We start from the raw sequence: 14,517 nt of genomic DNA, 5'->3' as shown, positions 1-14,517 counted from the left end.
TATTTTGTACCATAATCTTACAAACATTTTTCTATGTATCAAAAGTTGTATCTTCCTAATGAACAAATGTTAGTTTTATGTTTTCTGATGAGAAAAATCATTAACCACTTCCTTAGACATTTTGATCTTTGTAATTCACAAATTAAGAGAAAGGGAAAAAATGGACTTGACATCAGGAGATTTGGGTTCTGGGGTTGTTTCTGTCCTGCTCATCTAGGCCTGCATTTCCTTGGGCCTCAGTTTACTTATTATATAATAAACCTTTCAGATTAAGTGGTCTCTAGTGTTCCTTTCAGTTTTAAGATCACACAATTCTAAACTAATTATTCATCAGAATCAATTTAATGTAGTCTCCCTGGTCTTGTGTTACAGATGGTCAAGAAACCTGGTACCATTCTTGCTTAGGGTATGCACAGAGTGTCCCAGGAGCACCTGGGAGTGGCAGCCAAACTCAGTGATGGGGATCTCAGAAGTTTTCTTGATGGAGAGGAGGGGAGTTCCAGCTGGGTCCTTAGAGTTGAGTAGGAATTAGACACAAGATGGTGAAAGCTCTCACCTTCTTCTCATTTGTTAATTAATGTTTAAGTGATATAATTCATTTGCCACAAAGAACTCTGGGCAGGGATGCTTCCACTTAGTCATTTCCCAAAGGTCTGTTGGGTTCCTCCTGCAGGCTGTGAGAGGGTGAGGAGCCCTGTCTCTCTCCTGCAGAAATCTAGCTACAAGGACTTGTCGGATACACCTGGCCAAGTGTGGTGCTGATTATAAATGTGGCAGAGGTTAGGCAAGGGGCAGAGGAGGGCCTACCTTTAGTTATCTCCAAGGACCCTCTGAGGTTCTACCTCTAACTCCTTCCTTCCCTATCAAAGCAAAGTGTTGCTCTTGAACCTAATCTGGATGCTTCTGTGAGAACTGAGTTGATGTGTGGCCGCCTGGTTGTGCCTTTCTGTAGACCCTCCTGTATTCTTTGGCCTTCACACTCTTGATTTTGGATCTTTTTCAGGGCCAATGAGAACAGATGCTGATTTCATCCTGCCCCAACACACAACAGAAACAGGAGAACTGAAACCTCAGCTGAGGCTCCTGTTGTCACACTTCCATATCCCATACGACCTGCAGGAGCTAAGGAACTCTGCTAAGGAAATGGAACTTTTTTCATTGGTACTATATGTGCTCTTTTTTTTTATTAGTTATTGATGGACCTTTATTTACTTATTTGTTTATATGCGGTGCTGAGAATCAAACCCAGTGCCTCACACATTCTAGGCAAGCACTCTACCACTGAGCCACAACCCCAGCCCCTATATGTACTCTTAATAAATCTAGATGTCCGTGAAGGAAAACACCATTATTTGCCACCAAGATGTATATTTATATTGCCAAGGTTGGTTCTAGAATGATAAAATAGTAATAGGTGACATTTAGGCTGGCAGTTAGGAAGAACTTACTTTCCATAAGAGGAATGGGACCCTCCAATGGCAAACACAGAGGAACTTTAGGATTTTTTTTTTTTTCTGCAGAATTTAAAGAAAAGGCTGGGCAACAGTCTGTAGGAACTAAAAATGTAGCCAAGATTTGGCAAATTTGCATGGTAGAGTCATCAAGTATCTAAAGCCCTCTGATTCTCAGAATGTGTGGCAGTACTCTCCTTGCTGACAAAATGCTTTATATTCAACAAAGTGTACCTTGTGTCGTGAGGTTTAGAGTCACAGTCTTCTCTGCTGTAACACAGAGTTAGCTGGGTGCAGTACCACATGCCTATAATCCCAGTGGCTCAGAAGGCTGAGGCAGGAGGATCATGAGTTCAAAGCCAGCTTCAGCAACAACGAGGTGCTTAGCAACTCAGTGAGACCCTGTCTCTAAATAGAATACAAAATAGGGCTGGGGATGAGGCTCAGTGGTCAAGCACCCCTGAGTTCAATCCCTGGTACCTCCCCTCCCAAAGCAAAATAAAACAAAAACAAGAAAACACAGTGTTGTATAACCTGAAAAAGGAACTCACATCATCAAAAGCCATGTTAAAACTTGTTGCAAAAGGAAAAACAGGAGTATGGGTGAAGAGCATCGGATATAACAAAATTTTTCAGCAAATGTTTTGACAATAAAAATAGTTTTCTACCTCTAGCTGATATTATTTGCAAATGTATATATTTGCTAAATAAAAGTAACAAATGAACGGATCCAAATGGGCAAAAATCAAATCTGAGTGTTCTGGATTGCTCTTCATTTGACAAGGGCTACTCTCTCCTCTATCATCATTTGTTTGACCTTGAAGTTGCCCTTGCATTTGTACTTGTTCTTGCATCATTCTACCGGGATCATTTCCATCATTTCCATTAGTAACGCAGTTCAGTGAAACCATGGTATCACATTCCTCCAGTTTCTTTGAAGGTGATGATGTTTAGCTTTTGTTTTTCTTTTTGTGTCCCAGCAGCGCTGTCCTCACAGGGCTTCTAGGGAGTGTCCTCAGCCTTATTATCACCAAGTGTTATGAAGGGCAAAACACAGAACAGGAATAGGATGGTATTTAAAAAGAACAGAATAAGTGATACTAAATTGCAGCACACTAGACTGTTATCAATGATAAACAAGAGGACACAGGCCAGCTGGGCACTCCAACAAAGCAGCTTGTTCTAAAGGACAACTTGTCTCCTCCATGTGGTGATAGTTGCCAGTTGATTTTCTTATAATAGTATCATGTGAAACAGTTAACTGTGCTCCTGAGCTAATCAATCATATTACAACCACATTTTTTGTGTAGGGAGAGTTCTTATGTTTAGATACTATTTATTCTGGTGCCTTTTTGCTGTGTCTTCACATGGTAGAAAGGCAAGGGTCTCTGGGGTTTTTTTTATGTGACACTAATGCTCTTCACCCCATCCCAAAGGCCCCACCTCCTAATACCACCACCTTGGGGATTAGGATTTCAATACACGAATTGTGTAGGATCATAAATAAATATTCAGACAATAGCATAATCATGCCTATTCATTTATGTATTATCTATGGCTGCTTTCACTACAACAGTAGACTTGGGTAGTTGCAACAGAGCCCCTGTGGTCTGTAAAGACTAAAATACTTACTATCTGGCCCTTGAAGAAAATGTGCAATTCAGTCCTAATCTAGCACTGTCTTGCTGAATTTCCCAGGGATGAATATGTTGGCTGCTCTGACCTGTTAGTTAACCAGTAGTCACCTAAGGCTATTGAGCTCTTGGAATGTGGCTACTACAACTGAGAAACTAAATTTTCAAGTTTACTTAATCTTTTCTTTTCTTTCTTTCTTTCTTTTGAACACTTTAAGAAGATGGTTCAGTGGCATCAAGGACATTACACTATTGTGCAACCATCACCATGTAGTGAGCATGCCATGATACAGTTGGCCAACGCATCATGGAGGTGCCATCACAGGGCCAGTGGACCCTGGGGCCACTCAGGAGAATAAAGGAGGAAATGCTCAGCACTTTGGTAGTAGGAAGTCATGTCATAGAAAGCATTTGCAGCCTTAGTCTGGGAGTGAGATGTGAAGGGAATAGGCCAAGGCACCTTAAAAAGTTTTAAGAGGTTCTAGCATCTGGACTCTTCTTTCTAGTAACATCCCAGTCAGGCTTCTGAGAGTAGGATATACTTGACCCTTGGTTGTTCTATTTTATGAGGTGGTCAGAAAAAAGTCAAAACGTTTCCAGATGTGGACAATGTACTTCTCACATTTAGGGCCCAGCTCAAAATACACACAAATAAATATACTAATGTATTTCCAATCTTTGCAGCAGGCATTCAGGATAAGTGACACAGTTATGGTAAGGAGCTGACTGCACATGTGCCACACAGCTATGTCCATGTAAGGTCCTATTACTATCACAGATTCCTGTTTTATGAATCAATTTGACTCCAGGGCTATTTCAAAGATAATCAGTAGCTGTTTTTGAAATTGCATATCATCCAAGACTTTTTTTTTGACTTCTCTCTTCTAAATCTTATTTAGGTTTTCCAAAAATTTCAAAGCATCTTCACAGAGCAACAGAGAATGCAGATGTTTCCAGACTATGAGGCTGGAACAGCTAAAGCAGAGAATTTGTCAGGACCATCTATAGCCCTGAAAAAGAGAGCCAACTGGATTTCCTTTATAAAGGTAAGGGGCCTGTGGTGGCAATCACCTGTCAGTGATGTCAGCAGTGTCACAAGATTTTCCTCCAACCAGGCCAGGCAACATGGCAGCACCAGGTCCATCTGGTCCCTCTCGTCCCCTCTCCTTAGTGCCTCCAGAAGATTCCTGGGGGGAGACCACACAGAGAACCTGGCCTTGGGCATCAGGCCTCCCAGCGCTTTGGCTGCCTGTGTGGATATTAGCCACGCTGATGTGCCTCCTCTGGAAGTTCCAGATACCTCTGTCCTGTTCCATTGGGTCCAAACTCCCTTCTTATGGTTAAAGATCTCCAATACTTGGAAAGAACAAAGAATAATGCCCAAAGATGTAATTGACTCGTGTAAATCGAACTTTTTATTTAAAAACTAGTATTGGGTAAATACTTTGTCAGGCACAATCACTGGTGCTGGAGAAGCACAATTAATAAGAAACACCTAAGTAAGAAGATGAAATAAGATGATTTTGGATAGTGCTAAGAGCAATCATTCCTCATTCTAGGAAGTTATGTTCTAGAAAGGAACACTGCTTTAGTAGATACCACATCATATCTTTCCTAGGGGAAAGGCAGGGGGTTAGGTTCTGTGATCCTCTGCTCACAACGTTAATCAATACTTAACTTTGTTTTGCGTGTGTTCCTGTTTAAAGACTATATATATATATATATATATATATATATATATATATATATGAATGTATATACATATGTATGTATATATACATATATGCACATATATGTATATATATACACATGTGTATATATACATATATGTATAAACATACATGTATATGTATATATAATTTAAAGTTTTTTTGTTTAGTTTTTTTTTCAGTGCTGGGAATCAAATCCAGGGGCGACACACATATGCCAGGCATATGCTCTACCACTAGGCCACATCCCCAGTTAATATATACTATTGATTCATTACATTGAACTCAAGGTCAATAGCACTCTGGTTCATTTACGAATGAAGCAAATCTAATGTATTTTCTTTATAGAGAACGTCACAGCGTTCTTGTGCTTAGGAACACTAGACAACATGCTATTGAACTCTGCTTAGAGACCATTTTAACAATGAAATCACCAACAAAAACGATGGAAAATGCAAAAAAAAGTGTGTCTCTAAATAGACCATGCAAAGAATACTTGTCTATAGTATCCTTTAAAATTAGGAGAAGGCACCATGTTGCCTCAGCTGGAAATGTGAGCAACTCCAATTGTTCACCACTCTGTGCATGATTTTGAAGGACTATGACAATTCTACCAAATTTTTGGGTCACAAGTAATTTTTAGTGAGTAGGCAAAATTGAAAGTATGAAATCCATGAATGATAAAGATTAATTGTATTATGAGGGAAAGAAAAATTTCATATGATTCTCATTGTTCATTTGGACTGCTTTAACAAAATAACAATAAACCTGGTAGTTTATAAACAACAGAAATATATTTCCCACAGTTCTGTAGGCTGAGAAGTCCAAAGTGGCATTGCGATTAGGTTCTGGTGAGGGCCCTCTTCCAGGGTTAGACTACTGATTTCTTGCTGTGTCCTCACAAGATAGAAGGAACAAATTTTCTCAGGCTTCATTTGTATGGGCACTAAGTATATTCATGAGGGTTCCACACTCACAAACTAATTATTTCCCTCAGATCTCACCTCCTACTAACATCACCTTACAGGGTTACATTTCACAAGTGAATTTAGAGAGACACAGATGTTCTCAGCATAGTCTATTCTGACCTGTGGACTGAAAGGAGAGAAATCAAAGATTAGGTTTGGGACTTGCACACAGGTGATCAGCAAAAGGGAAAGTGAATTTTCTGTTTTAGATTGCTAAACTTGACATCCAAATATAGATATCAAGGAGATAGTTGGACAAGAAGCTAAAACCTAGGGTCCAGATATAATGAAATATTACTCAGCCATAAAGAGAAATGAAATTACGGCAGTTGCCAGTAAATGGATGGAACTGGAGAATATCATGCTAAGTGAAATAAGCCAATCCCCAAGAAACCAAAGGCTGAATGTTCTCTCTGATACACAGATGCTAACTCACAATAAATGTGGGGAGTAGGGAAGAATAAAAGTACTTTGGATTAGACAAAGGGAATGAAGGAAAGAGAGGGGAAAATGGGAATTTGAGAGCTATTAGCATACCGATGGTATTTACAGTCACAGAAATTTTTTGTGTGTGTGGTACTGGGGATTGAACCCAACTGCACTTAATCACTGAGCCACATCCCCACCCCTTATTTGTTGTTGTTCTTTTTAGTTATACATGATAGTAGAATGTATTTTGACATATTATACATGCATGGAGTACAACTTCCTGTTCTTCTGGTTGTAATTCCATGATGTGGAATTACATTGGTCGTGTACTCCTATATGAACATAAGAAAGTCATGTTTGATTCATTCTACTATCTTTTCCTATTCCCATTCTCCCCTCTCTTTTCTTCATTCCCTTTGTCTAATCCAAAGTACTTTTATTCTTCCCTACTCCCCACACTCATTGTGTGTTAGCATCTGCATATCAGAGAGAACATTCAGCCTTTAGTTTTTTGGGGGATTGGTTTATTTCACTTACCATGTTATTCCCCAGTTCCATCCACTTTCTGGCAAATGCCTTAATTTCATTTCTCTTTATGGCTGAGTAATATTTCATTGCGTATATATACCACATTTTCTTTATTCATTCCTCTGTTGAAGGACACTGAGGCTGGTTCCATAGTTTAGCTATTATGAAACTGATCTGCTATAAATTGATGTGGCAGCATCACTATAATATGCTGATTTTCAGTCCTTTGTGTATATACTACATTTTTGATATTTTATTGAGAGACAGGCTCTCACTGAGTTGCTTAGGGCTTCACTAAATTGCTGAGGCTGGCTTTGAACTTACAACCCTCCTGCCTCAGCCTCTCAAGCCACTGGTATTACAGGCATGTGCCATTGCACCCGACAACAGAACTAGTTTTTGAAATACAATTTGTTAATGTGAGACATGATGTTTTAAAATGGAGTTGGAAGGAGTCCATGGGTGAACTTCTTTCTCTTACTTCATGAATAAAGTGCAATGCCCAACCGTGATGGAGTCAGGGTGCCTCCTGCTCATAGATTGTGTACTGCAGACAGAGAACTGCTATCTCCTTCCGCGTATTTGTGATCCCATGCAGACCCTTCCCAGGATCTCACATGTTCTAGCAAACCTAGTACCCAGGCCAGATCCCACTTCAGAAAGTTATGTTGCAACTTTATGTGAATATGTTTGTCCACTAGATCAAACCAAAATGTGATCCTTGGCAGAAGAGGATGTTGACCAAACTAAAAGAAAGGAGAAGAATAGATTTATTAATGCAACTCCAAGCAAAGTTTTTGAAGGTGAGAAAAGAACTATGTTCTCTTGTAGATAAAATTCATCCTCAAAAAAAAAAAAAAAAAGGAAATTTCCCTTTTGAAAAATGTTAGCATGGATTCAAAGTGAAGGCTGTATTTGGAACTTTCTAATCCATCCAACTTTTAAAATCCTGTTAGCTTTCAGTAGAGAATAAAAATTGTCAAAGGAGCTAGACTTTAGCACAGATTTATTGTTAAGTCTCTGTGTGATATTAGTCTAGTCATGTAACCTCTTTGAGCCTTAGTTTTCTTATCTGTAAAATACAAATATTGGACTAAATGATCTTTTTTTATTATGGTAGAAATGCTTAACGTAAAATTTACTATCTTAACCATTTTAAGTATACATTTCTGTAGAGTTAAATGTAATGACATTGTTATGAGCAGATCTCCAGAATTTTCTCCTCTTTCAGAACTGAAACTCTATATCCTTTGAACAACTCCCCACTCCCCTCTCCCCCTAGCTCTTGGCAACCATCATTTTACTTTCTGTTTTTATGAACTTGACTACTTTAGATACTTCATATAATGAAGTCATACAGTGTTTGTCTTTTTGTGGCTGACTTATTTCATTTAGCACAATATCTTCAAGATTTGTCCATATTAGAACATGTGTCAAAATTTCCTTCCTTTTAAAGATTCTTATAAATGTATACCACATTTTATTCATCCACTCATCTATTGATGTACATCTAGGTGGCTTTTACCTCATGGCTACTGTAAATAATGCTGCTAGAAGTGTGAAAATATCTCTTTGAGGTTTTGCTTTCAATTCTTTTGAATATATATACCCAGAAGTAAAATAGCTGAATCATACGTTAAGTCTATTTGTGATTTTTTTGAGGAAGCTCCACAATACTTTCCATACTGTTACACCATTTTATAATCCTACTAAGAGTGTGCAAGATTCCAATTTTGCCACATCCTCACCAACATTTGTTATTTTCTGGGATTTTTGAGGTTCTTTGTGATACTAAAATGATATAGTAATACATGTATCCCTGAAGTTGATGTTCAATTCTGGGGCCATTATTCAATTCCATGCCTCCAGAATCTGGGGAGAGAGATCACCAGTCTTCAGGTGATCACCAGGTCGACATACTCTGTTTTGGATGGAAAAGCCACGATTCCAGGAAGGATATAAGCCCAGTTCTGTCTGGTTTCTCGTTCTGCTTCTCTGCTGCTCCTCCTCCATCTCATAGCAGTTCCTTCAGTTGTCAGAGTTTCATCTAGAGCTGACGGATGTTATCATTTCATTGGTGCCACAACAGTTGTGCAAATGCTACCTGATACTGCCTTGGGGGTGGTCACAGAATTTTAAATAAGTTACTATGCATATTTGAATATTTATGATGTTGAGTGAACGAACATGTTTGGGTAATCGTGATGCTTAAATTCGTGATGCTTAAATCGTGATGCTATTTTTAATTGAATAAAGTTCCCATCTAGGGTTTCTTTCTTGTTCGTGTGTGTGTGTGTGTGTGTGTGTGTGTGTATGACCAAATGCTAGCTGAGAAGAAGGGGAAAATGTTTCTGCTAACAATTCCTTCTCCTCTCTGTTCTACCTAAGATCTCTAACCCCAAACGAGTAATGCAAGTACTCCAGGATCATGCTGCCAAGATAATCATGCTGTCTCCGCACCATCCGTCTTTCATGTCTTCCCAGAGTTTGCCTCAGTGCAACTATGACCAGATCTGGGAGAACATTTATAGCAATGTCAACCTCTACCAGGTACCAGATAAAGAAATAACCAATATGCCAGGTGTGGTGGTACATACTTGTAATCCCAGCAGCTCAGGAGGCTTAGGCAGGAGGATCGTGGGTTCAAAGCCAGCCTCAGCAACTTATCAAGGCACTTAACAACTCAGCAAGATCCTGTCTCTAAGTAAAATTTAAAAAGGGTGGGGACCGGGGTTGTGGCTCACTGGTTAAGCACCCCTGGGTTCAATCCTCAGTATCAAAAAAAAAAAAAAAAAAGGAGGAGAAGAAGAAGAAATAATCAATATGCCTTCCTTTTCAACCTGTTTGCAGTTCTGAGAAATGTTCGTTGATGGTTTTTCTGTGACCCTCTTATGAAAAGCTTTATTACCTAGCCAGGCTTATTTTCATTATAAGAAAGAGTAAGTGCCAATAGAAAAGAGGAATATAAAGAGGTATAATATAATATATTTCTGCCAGGACATAGACTACAGCTGAGCATATCAGTGCAAGACTGTACATCCTGATGATCAGCCCCCAGTGAGCTGGGCAGTTATTAACTATTGAGAGTGTCTGTTATTAACTATTGAGCGGTCCCCTCTGGCCTGGTGCTAGTGGGGAAAACCTCTTGGAGGAGCAGGTAATGAGCCAGGCTTGAAGCAAGTGAGGAGCTTAGGCAATCGGTGGGGGGAAAAGTGAGGAGTGCATTCAAGGAGGGACACCATGAAAGATGATGCAGAGGAAATACCACACATGTTGTAGTCCAGCTGGTCGAGTAGAAGATTAATGTGGAAATATAGTGAAGAGACCTTTTTTGTGGGGGAGGGGCTGGGAGAGGCAGAAACAGAGGTAGGTTGTGAATTTGCCCATAAATCCCAGATGAGGGAATTTGTGCTTAGTCCTGTAAGAAAAGTGACATATACAAAGGCATAATTTTTAGGAAGATTCATATGGCAGCTGGTATGAGTTGGATTCATGGAGGGAGAGGCCAAAGGTAAGGAGGCCAGTTAGGTAGCTGCCGTGTAGGATGGACATGAGTTTGGCAGTGAAAGGAAGTCTCTGCACAAAGCTAGTGGGCGTTTGTCTTCACAATGCCACCATGTTTTTGAAGGTATAATCTGCTATTATTTATGTGTCACTCTAAGGGAAGAGTTTCCTGTCATTTGCTTATTTAAGATGGGAAGACCCTGATGTGTTTATGGTCTGTGAGGGAGGGGAAATGGGTGGAGGAAATGAAAGGGGGAAATGGAGAGACAGATGACTCTGGAGGAGAAGGAAGAGATGGGATGAAGAAACCAGGTAGAGGAATAATTTTGAAAAAGGGAGAATGATATCACTTGCCTTGAAGTGGATAAGATAGATAATTTTTAGGTGCAAAAAAAGTAAGATACAGGCACTGATGCCTGGTTCTGGCTAAGAGAGAGAGAGACAGAGACAGAGAGAGACAGAGAGAGACAGAGAGACAGAGGAGGCACAGTTTGTCGGCATTAGTGAGGTTGGAAGTTCAGAGTGGCCTGTGGCAAGGTGGGTTACTATGGGGACGGCCACAGTAACTTCAGTGAGAAAAGAATATACAGATGAGCACATAGCCAAGAGGCCCCACTTAAAGCAAGAGGACATGAATTTGTTGTGAGTCCATTTTCCACAAATTCTATTACTTTCAACCCTAGCACTAATCATAGAGTAACTGATAATTGTCTGAAGTCAAAGGTGTGGGGAAGTTGATTGAGTAGATTGCTGGACAGAGGAGCCTCTCCTGGCCTATCTTCCCAGGCCAGGGATGCGGGTGACTGAGACCTGAAGTGGTCAGGTGAATTGTGGAGTGGCTGGAAGCAAACACACGTGCACACACATGAACACACAAACACAACACTCTTTTTTTTTAATATTTATTTTTTAGTTTTTGGCGGACCCAACATCTTTGTTTGTATGTGGTGCTGAGGATCGAACCCGGGCTGCACGCATGCCAGGCGAACGCGCTACCGCTTGAGCCACATCCCCAGCCCACACACAACACTCTTATGCAACTTTTAAATCTGTTTGAATGAGATCTAGAGAACCTAATGAGGAATGAGTTAGCCACACAAGTCAGGAGCAGAGGCAGCATTTATCTCTCTGGCTCCCCAATTCTCTGATGGGGCATGCAACTACCAGTGATGCTTTTAGCCTCCTGCCAGAGATAAATAAAGAGCCACACTTTCCTTATACTGTCGGCCTTTTGCACTGAGGTATAGGTCACCATTCAGGAAGAACTTATACTAACCAAGGGGTATTTTAAAACATTTATGATCCAACTTATTGAACTAAACTGTGAGGGTGGAGGGTAGCGGAGCAGGAAGGAGGAGGCAGAGTCAGCCCTTGGTAACTTTGAACAATCTCTCTGCTTCTAGAGTCCTGGACAGTTTGCCTCTGATGCTGATGCAATGATCAGTGCTTTACCCAGGAAGTTCTAATACTAAGTCTGAAGGCCATCAGCACAAATCTATGTTCCTCATTGGCTGGGACAGCAGGAGGAGTCAAACTCTTAGGGGGCTCATTGGAACTGAAGGAGGGGAACAGGAGTGAGGAAGAGGTGGGAGGCAAAGGAAGATGGAGTTGTACAAAGAGTTTCATGTTTGAAATTGTGGGAAAGCATAGGATCCAGGGTGTTGCCTGGCCACCAGGTCACTGAGTTTAGTAGTTCCCATGGGTACTTAGTGGGATCTCCATGCCAGCGAAGAGCAGAAGGTTCACAGTGACTTCCGGAGATGAGGCCTCAGGTAAGTATCCAGTGGTAGGAACTCACGGATAGGGCAATAGCGTGAGAGGCCATGGTTGAATCGAAGTGGAAGGTTCCAGTCTGCCTTTCCCCTGTCACACAGTGGAGGGAGAACTGATGCTTCTTTCTTCGTTTCTGCTTCCTTCCACCAGCAGAGGGGTTGGAAAGTCAGGTACTAAACAGATGCAGTCTATGCTGTCACCAACGTCTGTGTTGAAAAAAAGGAAAAAGAAAGAAAAAAGTGGAAGGGAGGAGGAAAGAAGAAAACCACTTCTCCTTACTACTTACTGACATAAATGTTGTTCTTGGATTTGACCAGAGGGAGAAAAATATGGGTACTGTATTTTCAAGTTGATTTTTATGGTCAATAGACCATAAAGAGGCTTAGAATACCTGTTTATTTTTAGATTCCAGAGGTGGGGCACGAGGGAGGCAGATAAGGAACACAAGTCACCCTACATGTTAGTCTGACTCATTCATTCCTTCAGCAATTGTTACTCGGATACTACCTTTGTGCCAGGAATTATGCTGGGTGCAGGAAATGAAACAGATGGGTCCTTGCCCCTGGAGCAACGTGCAATAAATAATGAACAGAGAAGTAAATCTAGATTTCTTAACTTGTGATTGCCACAAAGAAACCACAGGGGCAGAGAACAATGGGCAGAAAGGGGCACGCTTTGGTAGAGGGCAGCCAAGGTCTCTTGGTAGGGATGGAGGTGGCATTTGAGCTGACATCTAATGGTTGAGAAGCAGCTGGCATGAAAAAAGCCTGGAGAAGAGCTTTCCAAGCAGGGAACAGAAAATAGCACTGGGTTTAAGAAAGGCAGCTTTGAGCCAGGTATATTGGTGCTTGCCTGTAATCCCAGTGGCTCAGGAGGCTGAGGCAGAGGGATCACAAGTTCGAGACTAGCCTCAACAAATTTAACAAGACCATAAGCAACTTAGTGAGACCCTGTGTCAAAATAAAAAAAATAAGAAGGGGTGGGGATGTAGCTCAGTGATTAAGTGCTCCTGGTTTCAATTCCAGGTACTAAAAAAAAAAAAAAAAAAGCTCTGAGGCAAAAACCAATGTTTTCAATCTTCCTTCCCATTTTCCTGTGGGTGATAATGTGTGACCTCTTCAAGCATTTCTGTCACTTTACACTGTATCAGAGCCCCAATGGTAGCGTATTGCCATTCTGAATGTTGAATACTAGTCAGATGAGATTAGGATGAAGCAAAAACAATGTGGCAGCTGGGAGGAGGCACAGGAATGTGGCTCTGAATTTTAAAGCTCAGTTACTGATTTACAAGCATGTAGCAGTCAAGTACCAAGTTTAGCATCTGTATGCTGGTCAGCACTCTGGTTCTGAAGCTGGCAAGTGGCAACCAACATCCCATGACAAATAACTTTCTTAAGCGCCTTCTGCACAAAGGAAAGCAAATCTCATCAGACTGACATTTTGACAGCCACGGCAGAATGTAATTCCTACTACGCAAACACAGAGCAGCTTCTGATCAATTCCAGGAGAATGCTGTTTACCAGTAACCTTTCCTTAGTTTTTTTTTTTTTTAATAAAAGTTTTATTTTGTTATAGTTTGATATTTACAGAAACATTGTCAAGGTGGTACAAAGAGTTCCTGTAGAGCCCTGCCCCAGTTTTGCCTGTTATTGACATCTTACATCACTATGGTACATTTGTCACACCTAAGGAACAAACATTGGTACATGACTGTTAACTAGTCTTCATTTGGATTTCACCAAATTTTCCATTAATATTCTCTTTTCTGCTCTGGGACTCTATACAGGTTATGACAGTGCATTTGATCACATTTCCCTTGTCTCCTTTGGTCTGTGATAGTTTCTTAGTCTTTCCTTTGTTTATTGTGACCTTGACGGTCTTTAGGGGTTCTGGCCAGGTGACTTATAGACAGATCCCTAATTTGATTTTTTTCTGATGTTTTTCTCATGGTTCCGCTGGGGTTATGGGTTTAGGTGAAAGCATACAAAAGAGATAAAATGCCCCTCTCATCGCATCACACCAGGGAATGGGAAATCAATAGGATTCATCACTAGTCAAGCTAATTTTGTTCACTAGGTTCAGCTGAGGGTGTTTGCCAGGTTTCTTCATTTAGTTACCATTTTTCTTTTTAAGGAATTTAAAAACTAATAATTTTAAACTACGGCAGTAGTAAATAAATTCTTCATTTACAGAAATGTTCCAAGGTAGTACAAAGAGTTCCCATATGCCCCTCACCCTTGTAAAAGATGAAAAGATAACTCAAGAGTTAATTCCTCCTTGACCACCTTCTCCCCAAGTGTTGCTCTTCGTTCCATCTCCCCAGATGTAAACACTAGTATTACTTCCTGCCTTTTCAATGCATTTACATGCATATGTATATTCCCATAAAAACAGAGAGAGAATAATTTTGTTTCAGTTTTCTGTATAAATGACATGTCACACCATGAGAATGTCTGTCTGTAACTTGCTTTTTTTGTACAACAATCTGTCTTGAAGATCTGTCCTGCTGCTCTTTTTAATG

General features: G+C 40.4%; 1 protein-coding gene across 1 annotated transcript in view; it reads left to right on the top strand.

Moving 5' to 3' along the window:
- Positions 1–14,517, top strand: part of LOC143401871 (uncharacterized) — a 136,378-nt gene that overhangs the window by 11,605 nt on the left and 110,256 nt on the right. Inside the window, exons 7-10 of the mRNA XM_076859463.2 lie at positions 1,004–1,161; positions 3,985–4,131; positions 7,421–7,522; positions 9,108–9,269. Of these exons, the coding sequence (XP_076715578.2) occupies positions 1,004–1,161; positions 3,985–4,131; positions 7,421–7,522; positions 9,108–9,269 (569 nt within the window). The remainder of the gene's footprint in view (positions 1–1,003; positions 1,162–3,984; positions 4,132–7,420; positions 7,523–9,107; positions 9,270–14,517) is intronic.

This window comes from Callospermophilus lateralis, chromosome 6 (assembly GCF_048772815.1).
Source record: "Callospermophilus lateralis isolate mCalLat2 chromosome 6, mCalLat2.hap1, whole genome shotgun sequence".
NCBI lineage: Eukaryota > Metazoa > Chordata > Mammalia > Rodentia > Sciuridae > Callospermophilus > Callospermophilus lateralis.
Note: the sequence above shows the minus strand (reverse complement) of the source record. Positions and strands in the feature narration are given on the sequence as shown.